The 21,396-nt window shown below is 36.8% G+C and overlaps 1 protein-coding gene across 7 annotated transcripts in view; it reads right to left on the reverse strand.

Moving 5' to 3' along the window:
* Positions 1–4,893: 4,893 nt before the first annotated feature.
* The window catches only part of CBLB (Cbl proto-oncogene B), a 133,501-nt gene continuing 116,998 nt past the window's right edge, over positions 4,894–21,396 (reverse strand). For 4 of the 7 annotated variants that reach the window (XM_074596526.1, XM_074596498.1, XM_074596506.1 and 1 more), the window contains 5 exons: positions 18,211–18,299; positions 17,980–18,111; positions 16,549–16,686; positions 14,085–14,204; positions 4,894–8,732 (listed from right to left, as the gene is read on the reverse strand). In XM_074596526.1, coding sequence (XP_074452627.1) covers positions 8,470–8,732; positions 14,085–14,204; positions 16,549–16,686; positions 17,980–18,111; positions 18,211–18,299 — 742 coding nt within the window. In that variant the 3' untranslated portion in view covers positions 4,894–8,469. The remainder of the gene's footprint in view (positions 8,733–14,084; positions 14,205–16,548; positions 16,687–17,979; positions 18,112–18,210; positions 18,300–21,396) is intronic. The other 3 variants (XM_074596536.1, XM_074596516.1, XM_074596555.1) reach the window with 1 other exon arrangement.

The following is a 21,396-nucleotide window of genomic DNA, read 5'->3' on the forward strand; positions in this document are numbered from 1 at the left end:
TTTTCCACCCTAGAAAACATTTTCTTAAAAAAAAATAATAAAAAAATCAATGCTTCTCCTGAAATACCTCTTATCCCACAAACACATGCTACTAACAAATCAACCAGCCAGTCCTCCTCCACACATCTCATCCAGACATCTTGACAGACTTTGAAAGGGGTAAGACCAGGCAGTCTCAAAAGGCATGGATATTACTGTAATGGAGAGAGCTCAAATACCATGATGATGCAGCACAAATAATACAAGGTCACAAAAGGGTAGATCACTGGAAAATAAATTTCAGCTCAACCAAGCAAGAAAATCAATCCACGTCGCTAAGATAGTTTGTACATCACCAGGAGCCTCTGTGTATTAGCTGTTAGTCCACGCTGTTGCACTCATTGCTAGCAAGAAATTAACCTTTGTCCTGTGCACCCCATCACAAGAACCTTGTGTGCTTCACAAGGCAAATTATATCAACCACTAAATAAGCATGGAAATTACATGGGTTTCAGGATAGGTTGAATTTTACAGCATTACGCTCGTGGCACTACATGTGAACACAGCAAGTTACACAGCCACAAAAAGTGAAAAGCATACCCACAACATCTTTGAATGAAGCCACAGACAATTTTAATTTGGCCTCAGCCCCTTAGGAAATATGATGGGATGTGGTTAAAATGGGAACCAAGAGCCAGTCTGATGGCAGATTCACAGCCTGCAGCGGTGCCCTGGTCAGCCAGTATCTAACATCATAAAAACAAGGCGCAGATACAATTAAGATTCTGCCTCTGCTAATAATCTCGGAGACTGTTTAATCAGCAACACCAACACGTCAAAGGAAAGGATGCCAATGCCTGAAGACAAATCTGTTTAACTCCAAGCCAGCTTTGTTTATTGCTAATAGTCTTCTTGCTAGAACTAAACCTCAAAACAGATAGAAAAGCTTTGAAGGGCCTGGAAACAACCACACGTTAAACCACTGGCAAAAAAATGTTGCTACAAGAACTGACTGAGCAGTTTGCCACACAGAATTTCAGAGCCGTGCCAGAGACCACATCTAGGTGGGGGTGAAGAGTAGTAGTGTGAGGGTAAACAAGTACGGGGATTAACCGAGGAATGATACATGCAGGCACGTGATGCCCTTTCCATGTGATTCTGCTGTGCCCCAAACATGACACGGCAGATATCCCCCACTTCAGTGCACCCTGGGCCCACTGCAACTCAGAAATTCCCACACTCTGAAACACTTAAACATTTTTCTAAGTTGTCAGACTTTTTTGCCAGTTGCTCCAAACTTCTACCTGTCTTCTCTCACTTGATTGACTCCCTACTTCCCCTCTGCATTTCCCCTTCACCTCCATTCCCTCCTTCCTCTTTCCAATTATACTATTCCTTCTCCCTCAAAATAAATCATGGCTCTAACACACCACCTTCACCACCTCCTTGCCCACTCAGCTCGTTCATTCTCAACCCTTTCGTCACCACCCAGCTCTTTTGTCTCTGGAGGATCTGTGCCGAGTGGGTAGTCTACCTTGGTATGAGACCTAATGTAAACAGTTTCATTTCTGTTAGATTTTGGCAAAACTACAGCGAGTACCCTCCAGGCAGCAGCACACAAAACCAGGAGCTCTCTATCTACAGTCATGCTCACACGTATTCCTTTCACCTAAAAAGCTACAAAATGATCACCATTACAACCAACCTGTGGGCAGGGTCACCTGACAAATGAAGGATAAAGGTCTTTCAGGGGCCATTGGTGGAATCATTCAGACGTGAGAATTTTCAAGCTACATGATACTCATTTCTTTGATATCAAAGGTATAGAGTCAATCTTTTATCCCGGTAATCAGTTACCTCTATCTGCAAGTGACATCCCAACTTCATTGATACATCTTATAAAATTTATCAGTTTTCCCCCTTCAACCTGCACCTTACTCAATACTAGAAGTAATCAAATATAATTGTGAATTTCCAAGCTACAAACCACGTTTGTTGGATGAACTTCTTAACTCTCATACTGAGACACAAGCCATCTCAAACACGAGGACTGTTACTAGGAGAGGATGTCTTTATTGGTTTCTTTTCACATCTCGGAAACAGAATAGGGATCTGCTGAAATAAGCAGTGGATTTGATCTCCATCCCTGACAGACAAATCATGAAACACAAGAGCATATTTCCAGGCTGAGAAGGGAGCAGGAAAAAATGCCGGTGATATTAACAAAGAAAACAGGCTTTCTCACAGAATTCTGAATCCATTTTGCATGACTGTTCACAGGAGCCATTCAGATACAGCACTGAAAATCTGTATAATGATTGAGACGGTCCAGACTAACAGAATGCTTATGAGGGATTATAGAAGAAAATACAGATGTGGTCACAAGCCGAGACGGGAAACTGTAGTGTCTGTCATTACTGAGATGGAGGACGTGCTGGTGGTTGATGCCACTGTGAAGAGAATTGAGTTGGGAGAAAGAGAGGAAAAGTCTTGGAGGGAGCAAATGAGGATGCAAAGAAAGCGATGCAACTGTTGTGGGGCAAAGGCAGGGCTGAACTTGGCCCAAGCTGGGATGTGTGAGAGCAGGATAATTTGAATTTCAGTGTATGAGCCTTCATAATAAAGGTACTACTGATAACAGCCATAGTGAAAAGTACAGAGAATAAAATTTTTGAAATAATTGTCCAAGAATTTCATATGGACCATATTGAATTGGTAATGAAGATGTAAACTTCAAGAAGAAACACCTGGAAGTCACATGCTCAAGCAAGATAATAGCTTCAGAAAACTATACCAGCTGCTAACTTGAGGTATTTCTGAATGGCTGATGATGTAGGCTTACTTATCTTTTATACAGCATTTGACATTCAGTGATATTCAATCAGCAAATTAACAAAAGACAAGTTCTCCTTAGGGCACTTATTGCATTGTGGTCTAATGAAAACTAACATTTACCATATGCTGTGTAGGGAGCATTTATTATTTTTAGTGTCCTAATCATTACACAGGTGCATAGAAGCAAGCTATCTATTTTGGGTAAATATATCCACCTCCCCAGCTACCTAGGCAGAAAAACTTGCCTTTTAAAACATGGAGCTTGATCGTTTTGCAGATTCAGTTCAGCTATCCAAAAGGAGAAGATACTTTGCACAGGTGAATACCACAGCCTAGTTATGAACTCCACAGGCTGGCACCAGTTAGAATACTCTCTCCTCCATGCTTCACCAGACTAGCATGTACATATATATGTGTGTGTATATATACGTATACCCTTCAAAGATGATGAACTTTAAAACAGAAGCGTTTCCACTAAAATCCTTATAAAGCTTTTGGTTGTTTTGCTAACATCAGAAAACATTCTAAGCAGAGTTCTGCCTTATGCTTCCCTCTGCTGCTTAAGACCCTGGCATCCTGGTTCTAAAACAACAAACATCTTGGAGAAGGACACAGTAATGGAAGACTGTGTCCGAATACCCCTTCATTTGCACCAGACACCCAGGCAGTTCAAAACAGCTAAATCTTGTATGCCTACAGGAGAGAGGGGCTTGGATTGTTAGGACAGTATTATCTTCCTCTACGTAGTTCTCTGCTTCTCTCCCATCTTGCTGGCTACCATGGCAGTTATTGCAATAAAATAAATAAAAAAAAAAAGCTGACTTTTTCCGAACAAGTATTGTAGTGGGACTGGCCAATTCCTCCACAGATCAAGACAGATGCAAGTAGTTTCACTGTCAGATCAGTATTCAACGGGCTTTTGCTTTTGTTTCTGGCAGGTCTAGGAAGACCGTCTTTTTATAATTCATACTATTCTGATGATGTTCAGGAAGGTTATGGGATTAAGTTTCACAACTTTGAGATATGTTTCGTGACAAGATTAAGAGATTTGGGATTTAGGATTTATTTGAATAAGAATTCTCTTTGCTAGACATGAAATCATCTAAGGACAAATGAAATGTTTAGGTGCTAAAGTAACACACAGTGTTTATCCTTTTCCTGATGCAGACTCATTGATAACTGATACAGACATGTATCTTGTACAGAATTAATGACTGGGTCTATAAAAAAAAACACAACCATGAAACATTCCTAGAGCACCCAGCTGCTAACATTTGATTATAATACAATGAAGTGACAGCTGACTTTTACATCGGAAGAGTAAAAAATGAAAGAAATAAATAGGCAGCTATAGTATTACTGACAGGTATACCAAACAGTTAACTTCCCTACTTAGTAAGATGACTAATGACCTATATAACGGACAAGGATTTAACACAGACTGAAGAAACAACCACGGAAGGTCTGATCGGACCTGCAGGGAATGGTGTTGGGCTTTAAATAGTAATAGCTGTATTGTCATGCATAGGAGAGAGGTTAGATTTTCTAAACATTTTTCAGAATGCTGGAATACAATAACAGAAAAAAGACAAACCTGTTTTACACTCCTAAAATATTTTTTACATTAAGAGTATAACGCTTGAGAATGTAAATGCACAGGATGCTAAAGAAATATCAGTGTGACCTTACTGCAATTGTCTTCAGGAAAAAAATCCTGTACATTAATGTACAGCCGATGATATGTTCGCCACTTTGGATTCTAAATATTTAATTATTATTATCATCTTTCTGCTGTAAAGCTATTACATGCACATTCTGAAATTACTGACTATTTATAAATTTTTACTACTGAAATTCAGAAGTGAAGTAATATAGGGGGATATAAAGCCAACATCTCAATGCAATGATTCACCTTATTTTAGAGCAAGGCTTCATTTTTGTGGCTTACAAGACAAAGGTTTCTAAAGACCCCTGCGCAGGACAGGCTGTTTCTGAAGCAGCATATGAGAAGTGACAATATTCAATAACAGAGACAGAGTCTTGAAAAATCACAGACCAACCCAACGTTCTGTTAACATTAATTTTATAAAATACCTTACAAGAACAGATAAAGAACTTGAGCTTACATAATAACCAAAATTTAAAAAGAATGTTGAATAAAATATAAATTAATTGAACACATCACTAAGTTTGCCACATGTTAGACAAGTTTATAAAAGGCATTTTCTGATAAAATAGTTATCTGAAAGAAAATCCTTCAAAATGGAAACTACTGAAGTCCTTTTTCAAGAAGTCATTCCTAAAAGCGCTAAATTCCAGGTCAACAGGTAGTACCTGAATTTACTTAGAATACGGTGTTCATTTGCTTCAAAATTTGTCAAGCTTTAAGACACGAATTTAAATGCTTTCAGGTCAGAGTCATCAGTGCAAAGTAAAGCTTCAAGCTGAAAATGACAGAAGTATAACAGAAGAAATGATCCTGGTACAAAATTTCTTAAATTCACATTATGAAAAAAACTACCAGATGCACTCTCGAGATACTGAACATTAACAAATTTTACCAGTGGCCATTTTAGGCTTCCAGCCAAGCCATTAACACGGCTAGTCATATTAAATTCATCTATTTTATCACAATTTCATTTTGTTTCCCCTCAGTCTTTGGAAAAGATCCATGCTGCTGATGTCCACTTACTTTGTTTAACTTCTGCTTCAGCCAATTTGCTTAAAATGCAGCAATTTAGCCAACAGGAGAGGCCAACAGACATCAGAATGACGGTCTAAAGCCTGCAATGACATTTAATTGGAAGAAATACAATAGCACATGTTTCTGAGTTTAACCAACTTTGTTCATTCAAGCGCTCTCACTGAAGTCAGTCTTCCTTAAAGTTATATATGGGTATAACAAACTGCCAGGCTCAAACCCTCAAGTCTTTCAAAGTTTAAAATATGTTTAGAGAACTACGTTTTTAGAGAACTAGACTGCAGCCAGATTAATTTCTTTTAAGCCTATTAATTCCTGCAGAGTAAACATCAACACTCCAGCAAAGCAATTCCGCTCTGTTTGAATTTAAAACTATTAACAAAACAGGTTTGAAATAGTCTTCACGTTCCACTACTTAGAAGTGGTATTAGCACACTCATTTAAAGATTAATGGAACTCTTTTCAAGTTACCACTCAGAATATTGCTCGTGAAGCTGTTTTTTAAACACATACTAAAAAAAATAAGTGTCACTGGTGGTCACAACCAGAAAGGAGAAGGAAAAATTTTAAAACCTTAATCTATCAGGCAGCAGTTCCAGCCTCTAATTGAGACATAAGGCTGTCATTTATACCAAGCTGCTGCATAAAAATGAGAAAAAGAGTTCTCCGTTACAAGTCAAAATTTCAAAACTCAATATGCAGATTGTTTGTTCACTCTTGTAAAACGTTCTTTTTTTCACTGTCGTCATTGCTATGCTGGCAGTTATGCTAGAACCTCATTTAAGTAATTCCAGTACAACCACGGTGTTTAATTTAACCAGTATGAATCATTTTGAATTTATAGTTAGCTAAAATGCCAGAGTCATGTTGTAAACAAACCAAATGAATAAGAGTGTTCAAGACTACACAAAACTTTTCCCCAATAAAAAGAGATTTACTTGAACTAAAAGCACGGAATATAACTTCAATCAAAACTTTGCATAAGCCGTACTCAAGGAATGAACATTTAATGGAAGTTGCAAATGCCCTCTTCTAGGACATAAACTCAGAATCATTTGCTTAAATCAAAATGGAACAGAAGCTCTTCCCTAAACCCTGAATTATCCTGATCATCTTGTATCACTGAAGCAGATTAATGATATCCATAATATGCTTTGTGATGCTACAAAATAATTTATTTAATTCCTTTTAAGAATAAGGTCTTTGATGAAACGATGGACTTTGAGATATCACAGTAATTTCCACTAGGTGTTCCCAGTTATTTTGAATCCTGCAATTCAGCCATTTGCTGTCATTAAAAAAAAAGTCGTTAAAACAAATGCATTGGAAGCTGAGATCTGATCCTGTAAGTGATGCAACTTTTACCACTTGCTCTGAGTGAAGACCACCACTGACAGCTGGAAGGGAACAATAAATATATACCTCACACCCGGCTTAGCAGACTGTGAAAATTCTCATACACTGGTCACACCTCAAAAGGTGAAAATATTCTAACTACCGCATGGTTTTATCTTTTCAACAGTAATAAAAGAAAAGAAGATTTCAAAGTTTCCTGAAAAAAACAAGAAAGCAGTAATCTGAAGAACTATTTTGAAAATATATGGACTCTCAACTTTGAGTGTAATAAGAACAGAGTTGTTCTCTCTCTTCTAAAATCGGGAAGATTTTTAATTTGGCTTGCATCAATTCGGGCTCAAAAACAAGACGTCAAAGCCTGGAGTATCAGTATCAACCACATAAAGCAAAAATGTATTTCCAACTAAGCAGCTGGAAAGTGAGTGAATAAATTTGGGTATTAAACACATACTTGTGAATAATAAAGCGTACAGAGGAGGAAGTTACTAGAGAACTTTGCAAAAAATATTGCTACAGTAGCATTAGGAATTAACAGTGCATCAAAGATTTAAAAAGTTTCCATGTTAATACAAACTGATCCAAGCCACAATGAACCACAGGATAATCACTCAAACAAAAAATTAACCGCATTCTACTTTACAGAAGCTAGAACTGGAATTTACCTGAATACCATTAATATGATTCAAAAAGATTCCTTCTAGTCTGGCATGCCTCAATTTACATAGGTCAGAGAACTGCTGCCATTAGTGTGTAATCAAAACACAGTATTACCATGTGCATTTGGCTTTTTTGAACATTTGCAATCAAATACTCCAATTTGAAAGAGTTTTTACATGTCAGAACTCAGTATCACTGCCGCATGAAGTATTTTATTTGTTGGTTGGGATTTTTTTGTGGAAACTGTATAAAAGACCTTGAGGACTAGGTCATGGAATTCATGTTAAACAAAGCTGCCCAACATCACTGTCAAAATACCTTTAAAAAGGCAGTTCATAGACAGAATAATGCATTTTACATTCAGATATTCCCTCTCTCAAAAGCAAAGGAATCTCAGAAGAAAAAAAAGTCAGTAGTGAAGGCCACATACTTTTTGCATTTGATGAACCGAAATGCAAAAAAGCAATTAAAGCGTCTCGTAAGAGGAAAAAAAACCCAGACACAGAACTTCTGGAAATGGATGATTTAGTTGATGGGGTGGTCAGCATGGAAACTGTTGGGAATGCTACAGCAGAACTGACCACAAGTACAAGGGAATATGAACAGGAACATAGTACAGGCATCAACTAGAAAACTGTAACTTGCCAACTTGTAAACAAGAAAAAGCATTTCACAGATTAAAAGTTCTAGGGAAGTAAACTTCTTTAAATTATTTTGTCAGTTCAACCCTGATTTAAAAAAGTATGGCTAGCAAAAATACATAAGCCTCAGCATATTTATAAGTCTTGATCAGAGCAGCCATGAGCCTTTGATAAACGGCTGGAAACAAACACCCTTCTATTAAGGATGAAAGAAAAATATTCTGTTCTCTTCTTTCTCTCCTTCCCCAATCCACACGTGTATATGTAGAATTCACACGCTCCAAGAATATCTTGACGCTGCTATAGATTGAGACGTGGGGAGACCGGTGGAGGAAAACAGACAAACTCCCTTAAAATACTACGGGCTACATCAACATTATTCTGGGCAATTTCAAGTGCCCTCTTGACTTCTTCAAAGGAATATCCCTCTCCCATAAGTTTTGCAATTTTTGCATCCACATTTTCCATGGAACTGTCAGAGCTGTATGCTTTCCTGTGGTGTATTTCTGGTGCAGTCCTCCGAGGAAGTGGTTTAGGGGGCCTGGCTGGTGCTTGTGAACCATCTGTTTCAAATAAAGGAGATAGAAATCATTATAAATTGGCTTAAAATTGTGTTATAAGTAGGTCAAGCCTCAAGAAGCAGTTTAAAAAGTAAAACCCTAAAGAAACATGAAAAGATATTTTAATGCATGGATATAGCTAATTTTAAAATTTGGGCAGAAGCTGAATTCCTCAAGAACATCCAAAATGGAAATAATGTAGTAAAATGCTATTTTAATAATATCATAGGAACATGCACGTTACAATCTGAATTATCCAAAGTTGGAAGAAAGTATCATGAAACTGCAAAGATGGTGAAAATAGCCAGTCAAAATTTTAAAGACTCTCCACTCCAAACCCACAGTGTGAGAACTTTTTCTTAGTCTGTTTAAAAAAACCCAAACAAACAAAACCCAAACCGACAAATTTGATCACAATTTTATTCAGGACTCTAAGTTGTGCAGAAGAAGAATCCAGTCAAATATGCCTGAGAGAGAAAAATCCTTCACTTATTGGTACATCTTGCAGATTCTGTTCAGCCAGTTGCACTTAATTTCATGCATAGCAGCTATGCGTAAGTACAGAAATAACTAGTTTCTCAAAAAAAATCTCTTGCGCGCTTATTTTCACAGTGGCGAGAACAGAACATGATCCTTCCTTTCCAGCCCCCCTTTGGAAATATCTCCCCTTTCCTTCTCTTCAATGGAAAGGTTACCTTCACAGTTAACGCTGGTGCTAAGAATCATCACGTGCTGATGAAAAAATCTAATATTCAAACTTGCTAATCTTCTGAGAGTCAAGAGTTTCATGCTCAAGTAAACTTGGTGCTTTACTGAAACCTCTTTATCCTCACTGATTCCACAATAAGCAGCTTAAATACAAGCAGGCATAGAGCAGAAAACACTTTCAAGAGCAAAGTATTTAAAAAAAAAAGTTTTTAATCCTTCAAAAAGGGTTCTAAAAAGTTTCATCGACAGTGACTTTGATAGATAAATTAGAGGCTGTGGTACTTCCTGTTTACTTACACTGCCAGCAATGGTGTTTTGCAGTGCTAACTACTTCAGAGACAGCTTTTAAGTGATGAAAGAACGTTGAATTTCTAGTACTGCTGTTACAATGTGTTACCTTATCATAACACTGGATGGAGAGAACGGTAATTCAACTGAGTGCATTAAACACTTCAGATGAAGGAAAATAGTTCGCATTAGTGCACATCTAGCCAAGGTGTATTTTTCTCTCAACTTAGTTTCCATGCATTCAGATGAGTGTTGCTATAAATTTTAATTCCATTTCTTAATTCAGAGAAGATAAGCAAATAGTATTTCTAGCAAGACAGTCATATTCATATAACAAATGGATGAGAGTAGTTTGATTAAAAACTTACAGTTAGGGGCTAAGATTAATTTTGTTCTAATTTCATTGCCTATTTTCCTTGCAAATAGTTATGACAAAACCTACAGATAGTAAGGGCTATTTCATATTTGTTATGATTTTTTTCTCTCTGAAGATGAAAACAATTATATAAATGCTAAACATTCTAGTAAACACACCTGAAGCAGATCCAAAGTTCCTATGAAGCTGTGGAAGATCCACAAAACACACTTGTTTGAGAAATTAACTATAACTCAGGAAATGTGGTTAGTAACTAAAAACCAAATCAGAAACAAATTCAAGTTTCTCACTTCACTTAATCTAGGAAAATCAAGACTGTAACAGAAGAATATTCTTCATATTAAAAATAATGGTATAACAAATTAAAACCAATCAGTTTTCTTACACAAACATTTCAAACTGTTTTAATATGCACATTTCGTTATGGACTTCATTTCTATGGAGGATGAAACAAAATTAATTTGCAAACTTTACATTTTCCCCTGGGCTTGAAGTACAGAAGAAATTCCGTATGCATAGGTCAGATCTATGTAACTCAGTGTGTGAGTTACATGAGAGATTTTTTGCTCTACCCAGTCTAATATAGGCTTAAAACTGAAGTGATTTCTCGTATAAAACCTTCACTTTGATGAAGCTTCCAAACAAACTTTCTTAAGCAATCACATAATTTAGAAAGGTCATTTTTAATTCTGTCAGCAGATTTGCAGCATAGGCATTTTATTCTCACTACAGTGACATCTCTCTATAGCACAGATACTTTAAGATCTTCAGACCTCTCTCTCTAACCCAATTTCCATTATTATTTTTTTAAGCGCTGACATCTCTTTCAATATCTTCACATCCATATAAAATTTTAGCTGAAGCCGGCTATGACATTGGATCCTGAGCTTAAAGATACTAAGCCTAAGCTGCATGTCCATCTGGACACTGAGATAGAGGTATTTAAGCAGGACTTTCCTTCCCGACCTCCCATTCTCTCTGATGTTTCAGCCACTGTGGATGCCTAACTAAAAATTCAGACAGATTATTTAATTGTGTAATTTAATCAACAGTTTCTACAACAAGGAGGTTCCTCTATCACTCACATTTCTGTAATTTGGCACTAGATTTAACCCTTACGTAACATGTTAGTATAAAGGCAGACACAGGCTCATTTAATAAGTGACTAAAAAGCACAGAAAAAGTTGTAAGGTGAGAGCTCCGTGGCACAGTGGGAGAAGGATATTTGTAACGATGTCAACTGCCTGTTCCTCTCTGCTGTCAAATGGCCCTCTTCTTTTCGTCCCTTGCTGCTTCTCCTGTATGTTTCCAGGGTCTTTCACCAACAGAAAAGTGTCAGAGAACCAGGTGATGAAGGCCTGCTGCGCAAGGCCCTCTCTGGAGCAGTGGCACGCAGCTACACCTAATCTAATTGGGGTACAGGAACAAAGCACACCCAGGGGACATCTACATTAAGGAACTGCCAGAGCAAGGAGAAAGTGGGAAAGGAGTAACTACACATATTGGTTCATCAAGCTGTTGGGCGTGATCTTCATATTTTGCATTACTGTGGCACATTGCTCCCCTTCGGGTTAATTGAAATCCACCCTCAAATAATATGGCACATCCTCCCCCTAGCATTTCCATGTAAAGGAATTTAAATCTGCATGCAAGTGCTTTAATAAGGCCAGGTGAGTGAATAGGCAGCAGACAAGTGTACTTAACTAGCCATTTGAATCCATTTCTTATGGAATAGCTAAATTCAGTAAAATACATCAGATGCCTATATTAGAGACCTCATTTTCTTCTACCTTTCCCATATATCATTGTCTGTGCTTATGTAAAATACACTAACTATTAACAATACCTCCTTCACTTGCTTTTATTGTAATAATTTTAAGAAGTTCTATTTAGGAAGTTTGAAAAACCATGCCTTTGGGATAGTTAGGTGCATAGCGGAGAACTATTTCTTAAGTGTTACGTACTGAATACGTTGCTGAATTAGAATAAATTTCTCATTAGGTGTTAACGATTCAGTTAAACATCATGACAGCAATCTTAAAAACAGTCAAACTGAAGCACAGAAGTTAAAGACTCCTCATGCTACTCTAGGGAGCCAGTGGCTAAATTATAATTAGATTTTAGAGTGAACTACATTTCTTTTCCAGCTAGTTCAAAGAATCACCATGCGAAAGGGCTGAAATGAAGAATTTCCTAAGTGAACTGATTAGTTCCAAATAAATGCAAAAACAAAAGTTCTGAATAGAGTTACATCTCTAAGTTGTCTTTTTAAATCATAGATGAAGGTGAATCAGTTCATCCTGAAGCTCATCAGTTCTGTTCTATGGAATTACTGCCACTGTAAAAACAACTTTCCAATTAAGAGTATGACATGATCTATCACACAGTTTTCACTTAATTGAAGTTAAATTGAATATCTTGCTGTACATCATGCTGATTCAGAATGATATTTACAGCAAAGGTCGACACACGTGAGTGTTTTAGAAGATGGCTGTGGGAAACACACAGATAGAAAAGTATTTATTAAGGGACATCAGAAAGCTCAAAGATCTTAAGTAGCAAACATGTTGCAGAAATTTAAGAAAATTAAAAATTGTTCTATCACAGAATTGAAAGAATCGCAGGAAAACTCCGTAGCTTTAAAAGGTAGTTATAGCATTGTCATAATTTGTATTATAAAATAATTTAAAATGCCCTAAATAAATCAAGCTAACATTGTAAGACAAATAGATCCCACACAGTGTCACATATATAACATGAATTATAAATCAATTCTTTCTTTCCTAGCAACAGGGAAAAAGAAAAAAAAAAAAAAGAGAAACACGTTAACACGTTATATTAGTGGAGGTATCCTCCCAAAAGCACTACTATTTACCAAAGGCATCATACTAATTCTCAAATGTGCTATTCATTAAAAATTCTGTAGCACTCTTCAGGCTTAATTTCCCCCGTACTTTTAGTTGGAAAAATATATTCCTTTATTCCTATACCACAGGAGAGATGAAATACATATTCCTAAGAAGAAGAGGTATAATTACAATTAAAAAATGCATCATTTTCCCACTTGTAATTTTTGCAATTAAACACTGGTAATCATTACAATTGAAAGACTAGAGAAATAAGTCCCTTCATTTCTTTATGCATTAGAAAAGAGTTTTCACACACAATTCACTCTTATCTGGAGAACAAATCATGGTTCAAGGCATCACTTGGCTCTTTCTTTGTGTGGTCTCCCCACACAGCAAAATTATGCAGGTGGGACAATCCTCCCCCTTCCCCATATACCATGCACATTTAAAAAGAAAGATAATTTGTCTACAAATCAGTGAAACTACTTTGAAATACAGGTAATATTTTATTTTATATTTTATAATCATTTAAATACATTTGAGTTGCCTAAAAACCATAAGTAAAATTTCTGTGGCAGAAAAATTGCTTCTACTGGACCTGTTCCATTGCAAATTGAAGACTGAATTTTAATTGGTTTTGGTTCTTGTTGTTTTATTAAAAAATATTTTAAAGTTTTCTCAGAACTTCACACAAACATTTTAGCAAAAAAGACCAGAAAATAATAATACTTTAGACAGTAAGCCTACTTTTTTTTTTTTTTTTAAGACGCAATGAAACAAAGACAGAAGTGAGATGCGTGCGGCCCCCACAGGACTTCAGACCTCTTGTGAGCTTTAAAGATGGCAGAAAAATCTCTACCTTTCTCAAAACACTAGAACTCTCATAAGCATTTAGTTTGGCAGCTGGTGAAATTGATGCCATAATATCTACACCTACAGACAACAGGTAGCCACTTCTACCTTTATTGCTGAACTTTAATCTCTGTTATCCTTTGATGATTTCATATTTTTGTAAAACAATATTACCATTGCCATTTGTTGCCCAGAATGACAAAAACCTTATTGGACTTCATGGATGAAAGTTATTTGCTTCATAAAGCTGTAGTTTTCTACAAGAACAGTTTTCCACCTTACCTGAAGGGGGAGGAAGTTGATCATAGTCTTGAGATGTTCGATTTGTTTTGACGTTTTCTCCAGTTACTCTACGAGCAGGTGGCAAAGGAACATGACCGGTTATTGGATCAAAATGGGGATCTGTAATAATAGAACAAAAAAGGGTCTTAGAATAATCAGAATTATTATTTCGGTGAGGGGAAGGGCTGATGCATAGGACCGAGGCTTAAAATAGCCTTCCGTCAGACAGAGAAGCCATGAATCCAAACAAAGGTGTTCCCCCACAGCATGTACATATGCACGTATACATTCAAATTCAACCCTTGCATAGTAGACACGTGTCTTGAAGTGACAAAACAAGAGCACAGCTCAAAGGTGGTCTATCCTGCACTGACCGTGACTCTTCTGTTTACATCCATGAGGCACCTTTCAGTTACCCAACCCTGACACTGCTAGGATTGTGGCTGGCAAAGCATGGATGAGGTTGCAAAGCCTGAAGCAGCACAATTAGAAATATCCCAGCTATTATTCAGTTTGGTTAGAAGCTGGCGACACTATGCTTTGCAGTTCACAAAGATGGCAGGGCAGATTTCCTATTCATACAGTCCCAGCTATGCGTAAATATTACAGGGACTGGTAAGGCCATGACTAGGCTTTTTTCAGTTCTCTCTGCTGATTAGAGGAATAGAATTTATAAAATGGAGAAATACATTGTCATGGCATATTGTGTCCTTTGTGCCCTTTTCTTTGTTGTTTTTGGGGTATTTTTGTTTTGGTTTGCTTTTTCTTTTGGATGCAGCTGAGCAAGTGTTAACATTATCCTGGACCTGGCTTCTGCTCTGGACTCATAAGAGTGTTTGTATATGAGTGCAACTTTTTGCTGTTGTTGATGATGAGATTATTATTCTAATCTGACAGGCTCTGATGGATAGCCGAGAAATCACCCCCCAAGACTTGTACAGAAAGCAATCATCAAAAACTCATCATAAATCATCTACAGCAGTTTATTTGACAAGATGCAAAGCAAGTAATATGGCTTTAGAAATACCATATAAATAAAAAAAGACCAATCCACACAACCACGTATGCCTAAGTAGATGTATACACTAATAAGATTAATTAAACTGCTGCTCTAAGATTGTATTCACTATGCAAATACGAAGAACAATACAGGGCCGTAGCTACATTTTCCAGATGTTTAGTTAAGAGCTATTAAATGTTTTTTAACACTATCAGTGATACTTCTTATATTATTTGGAAATAACACTTAATACTTCAAAACTGCATGTTTCTGGAAAGTGCATACAGATTGACAGAGCTTGTGTGTGTGCATCTGTGTGAGGGCTTCTATTTTTCCTCTCCCTTCCCATTAGAACTGAATGGTGCAGCGCGTGTTTCTGCATCAGACGATACAATGGAGGCACCCATTCAGACTGGACTGAATAATAAAGACATTCCATAAAAGGTCATTCCGGTTCAACCTAAACTAGCTCACTTTCATCCCACAGCTAGTATCATTCACAAAGGTCAGCCAAACGGCCGACAACCTGCCAGGCTATTATGGAGTTGCATGTACCATCACCAAAACATTTCATTTATCCCTCTCCATGCAGCTTCTAAGAAAAATAGATTGGAGTAGGAAGACATCTAACTGCACCACAAGGTAGATAATCACTGAAAATATTCCTGGGATGGGTAAACTTAAGACACCAACATCCTTTGGAAGCTTCCACAGAGAAAAAGAAGTCATTTCATAGATATGCACTAACCCAAAAAAATTCTATTGTAATCTGTACCATCAGCAATGTATTCAACTTAATTAACCTGACAACCAAACACTTTTCAACTTAGGGACAAAATTGTAAAATGTGAACATAGGTTTTATAACTTTTACAAGCAAAATACCGGACTGAAAAATGTCATAATGATTCATGGGGAGAGATAGGTGAAAAACTGGCTTATCAAAAAGGTTATGAACCACAGGTGCCTGCAACTGTATTCACAATCAATACAGTTTTGCAACAAAATTTTACAACAGTTCTAACAAAGCCGTAAGTTCTTTCCCCTTATTTTCTAGTTTTTCCCCAAGTTCCAGCTTGAAAATAAATCCCATGAATTATGTTTTACTATAGAAAACAATGGAATTGACAAAAGCATACAGACCAGTGTTACAGATTACAAGAGAAAACTTGGCACTTCACAAGTAACACCTCTTACTAGAAGAGAGCAATTTACCAAAATGTGAATCCTGGTATAGAAACATTGATCTTATTTCATTACTTTGTGATAATGAAAAGTTAAGTCTTTATATTCTGAGTTGTTTCTTTTTCACCATTTAAAAAACCCCATCTTTTAAAATATTTTGTATAATGAAGTATAGACAAAACAGACTTCTAAAGCCTGATGACAACTTTATCACAGAACAGATAACCCTCTGAAGTAAAGGAAAATTAAATAAAATACGTTCATTCCTTGGTATTCCTACCAGAATGAAGGAACAGTTCATGCCCTGAAGAAGGTCGGCTTCCTGAGCCAGCAGGTTTTGTGTGCTCAATCATGCTGTGCCGAGCAGGTGGAGGTGGTGGTGGTAGTGAAGGGGGTGAGCTATCAAATGCATCTTCACCTGCATTTTAGAAAAGAATTTAGATGAGCAAAACTTAATTAAGAACTGTAGAATAAAGAGTGAAGGTTAAAATTTAGTTTTCCCTGGCTGCCGAGGCAGTCACTCTTAGGGTTCATCTAGCAGTTTGGTGACTCCAGTAACGAAATTATAAACCTGACTCTTACAATACACTGTCCTCTTCTAAAACGTGCTCCGAATGACCTTTTGCAGTGCTCAGTCTATTTCTGGGACAGGGGGAGTGATTTCTTTTAGTGGCTCAATTGCAAAGAGTGTATTATAATGAAAACTTTTACTGAATATCATTGTAGAATAACAGCTATGGTTCAGTGGCTAAGCAAAAATATTCATATTCAAACACCAATGCTGACTACGTTGAATCTGCTACATTTATACTGTGTGTTATCATTATCTGCTGTTCTACAGCTCTGGCCCCAGACATAAACTGAATTTTCTAGGGCTTGGCAAAAGCATGTATCCCTTACAGAAGGTGGTGCAGACAGGACTAGGGTTACCAGACAGTGTGATTTTTATGTGCTCTTCTGCCTTGAATTCTATGTGCTCTCACAACTCAGGAACACTTCAGAGACCAAGGAGAGTATAGTGCAGGAACATGGCAAATGTTCAAAAGGTTTTATGGAACCAGAAAATTGGATTATGACACATATACTACAGCCTAACAATCACGCAGATGAGTTTGTCAATGAAAGTGTTGATGGTGGCCAAGCACAGCCCCAGTATGTATGCAGAGCTCATTGACTTTTGTGTAGGAGTACAAAACAGAATCAGGTTGGAAAAGATAGCTTTTGGTGATTGTATTTGAACTGTCTCTTGATAGTGGGGGAAAAAACCCAACCCATAAACTTATTAATTTAATTTAGTTTTATTTGACTTAAATGCCACTTCTTTGGCATTCTTCTTTGTATTTGATAAAAGAAATGGAATTATTTAAGCTACAAGAGGAAAAATTGTCCACTCTTGCATTAAATTGCAATGCTCAAACTTCATACTAAGGGACAAAAAATTATAATTTATTTTGGGGAAAAATGGCTTTGCTTTTCTTTACAGCCTGAATACAGATTTAGTATGCCTTTTCATCTGTCTTGCATGACGGCTTATAGACAGATACTAAGTACAGATCACGGACACAAATACTGACTTACAGCTGTAATATTTAGCCCATAGCTTGTTTGGTACTCTTAACATACTCAACATTGGTTGTTTTTCAATGAACATGGCATTTGGTACATCTAGGCAACATTAACCATTAAACGTTATCAGCAAAAAGTCTGCAACCTAAAGGGGGCACCAGAAGATCATAATCGGAGGGTGTCCTGTTGAGCAAAGAGCTGTGTTTTGGGTTGTCTCTGGTAGGAGGTCGTGCAGGTGGCAAAGGTACCGGAACAGTAGGTGCATCATAGACATCTCCTGAATGACACAATCACAAGAAGTGAATGTTTTCTTGCTGTACGCCTAGAACAGCACAGAGTAAATTTTCTTGCTAAATAATGAAAAATAAAAACATACCTAACTCTGGATGTTTTGATTTCTTCATCTCAGACGTAGCACTGTGCGTCCCATTCGTTACTCCAGCACACTGACCATTCTCACACACCCTGAGGACAGACATTAAACAGGAATCAATCAACCAGTTATCCAAGTATTCATTCCCAGAATGCCCAAGTAACTGAGCTGACAGTCCATTATACGGAAACGAATGAAAGACGATAAGCTGCACCAATTTTTAACTTTATGTTTTTTATATTGAGAGCAGATAGTAGTTAACAGTCAATAAAACTCCTTTGAACTGATTTCTTGGATACTGACATGGCTTAAATAAGCTACTCAAGGCTGCAATACAAGATAGAGGAAGAACTAACATTAAATATAGTCCTCACTTCAGAGCTCAGGCCATCAGTTTATTCACACAATTAAGTCACAGACTCAATCCTGTTTCACCTTCCCAGCTGTTGAATTTTCCCTAAGCAGAAATATGGTAAAGGGAAATGTGGATTTTGGTAATCGTCCATGCTGAAGTACACAGAAAAGTCATTGAACAAAATAAAACAAAAACAAAAAAAACCCAAACAGAAGACCACAACACACCACTAGCAATAAAAAATTTCAACTAAACTCTTAGCCAAACATTAAAAAAAAATAAAAAAATTGAACTAGCCAAAGCAGTTTTGCAAGCATCTACTCATTTCTGTATCAAAAACCTGAGTCTCACTGTTACTTCTACCACAGTTTAAAATGGAAGCATATTACGCCCTCAAAATTAAACAACAGTATGAAATTAAATATGAACACCACCTAAACCAAACAGTACAAAGTTGCCTATAATCTCGTCCGAAAAATATTGGAGATTATTTTTGTAAGATGACTCTGTTCAAATACTGCAGGGAAAAACATAGAACAAAGCCTTTTCATAATATTAAATATTGTTTAAATAAACGTGAAAGAACTGGGAAATTAATCCTGTCATTGGAAATGTGGACCCTGCATATTCAGAAAAAAACAGTGAGTTTCTTTGGAAAAAGGCCACCACGCTAAACAATTCCAGCTTGAAAATAAAAATCCCAACCCACCATGCACCATTATTACTAAATACTGGCAAATCTGTCAGAGCTATACACAGCTAAAATTTCAGATCTTGGGGTTTTACCAATAGTACGAACATTAATAAATCTATTGGCTTTGGCCATATGGAAAGGAGGGATGAATAAAGGTCTGGAATCATTTAAAATATATAAAGAGGAAAGAGGAAGTGAAATTGTGTTTGTGGTCCCAAGAGCTATAACTAGGAGTAATGAAATCAATGTAAGAATAATTACAAGACTTAAAAAACAAAACAAACAAAAAAAATACTAATGGTAAGAGCTATTTTGTTATGCATTAATTTCCCCCGGGAAGCGGTAGAGGAAGCGTTGCTTCTATCTTTGAAATTAGATTGGTTCGATCTCTCAAATGCAGTGGATGCAACATTTCGTTTGACTCCTCAGCATATACACTAAATAACTAAGAATATTTTCTACTTTAATTTGAATCTGTTCTGCATTTTCAATAATCTAACCAGCCACAGGCACTAAGATAACTTAACATGGCACCACTTCAGAAGTCTTCAGGTCATAATGAACCCAGTTAAGTGATCTGTTTAAAATCACTCTGAAATACCTGTTTATGCCAACAGTAAACACCAGAAAAAAGGGCAGCAAGTGAGCACTAACAAGCAAGCCTTCTGTCCTTCTCCTTTTGGAAAAAGCTTTATTAGGAAAACCTAGTGAAGGTAATACTGCACCATTCTTCTAATAGTAGCCTAATTATTAATGCTGAAATTCTTTCCCTCCATTTCTTGTTGCTGAACTTGCCCCATACCTGGGAAAAGATGATCAGCTGTAACAAACGAGACAATTAACCGATCTGCCAGAAAATAAGACTGTGAATCATTTTTTGTACTATTCTTGCAACATTTTTAGCATTGTCCTATCTACTGGTAAAAAAGCAAAAAGTCTTAGAAGTAATACAAATTTGGGTGTAGGATTGAAGAATGACATAGTTCCTAAATCACAAAACATCCAGAAGAAATTTTGTAGGCTCTTTAGTATACTGAAAACTAAGTATTATCCAAGAACTGAGGAAGCAAAACTCAGGAAAGAGGTAAGAAAAGGTGACACTGGGGGGCAGAAGTGAAAGGTACTAAAAATTTATGACAATTAAAAAAAATAATAGAAACAATTGCTAACAGTTTTGCTAAACGATACTGAAAAGTTAAGGTTTTATTGGCACTCCCCTCCCCATGAGATTAAAAGAAGTGCATTAGAAGAATACAGCATTAACCAGAATGCAAGATACTTTTTGAAAGCTTTGCCTCAGTTTTCACATCTAAGCAGTGACACTAGTTAAAAGGAGACTTTTTAAGTATATAGAACATCATATATATTCACATACAAATATTCAATAGTTTTTTTTTGGTTTTTTTTTTTTTTTAATGCTTAGAAGAATGGTTTGTTTCAAGTTAAAATTCTCATTAGCATATATAATAAGAAGAGTTGAGGGTTTTAATAACAGAGCAACCTGAATGGTGAAGTTTTTTCTGTAGCAAGTTCTGGACCAATGACAAAACACCCACCATAAGTGCAAGACCAAGCATGCTAGCTAAAAAATAAACTAAAAACTACAAAAACCCCCTTTGAAATCAGCTTTACATGTACAGACTCTATTACTAATTCTAACAACCTGGTGAAATGCTCTACCAGCCAATTGAAAGTACTCAACTCCTTTTTCTGCAAAAGAAAGATACTGGAAAAATGAGAAGTTTTTAGTTTTCCAGCTAGTTATTTTCTCAAGAACCTTTCAGGGTGCATCTAGATATTAGCATTTTAGTTCAGGTCAGGAGTATGAATTGAAACAGATCTCCACAAGTCATCCCCACTGTGGTTTACATTGCAGAGGGGTCTCAGAGCATGCAGTCTCAATTGCTTCTGGATGTTGTTAATTCAAAAGATGTTCTGCAAGAGCTCATCCAATCTACTGCAACTACTGAGCAGTACTCCAGCCACAGGACCATGTGAAAGCCAGGCTAAATTCAAAACTTTCCAAAACATACAGTGTGGATGTGGGGTCACTGGAGTTAATTAGTCCCCTCTACAGACACAATTCTATTGAACCACGCTTCTTACTAACCTAGACAGGGCCCTCAGAAGCTGCTAAACC

The sequence above is a fragment of the Larus michahellis genome, chromosome 1 (assembly GCF_964199755.1).
Source record: "Larus michahellis chromosome 1, bLarMic1.1, whole genome shotgun sequence".
NCBI classification, from domain to species: Eukaryota; Metazoa; Chordata; class Aves; order Charadriiformes; family Laridae; genus Larus; species Larus michahellis.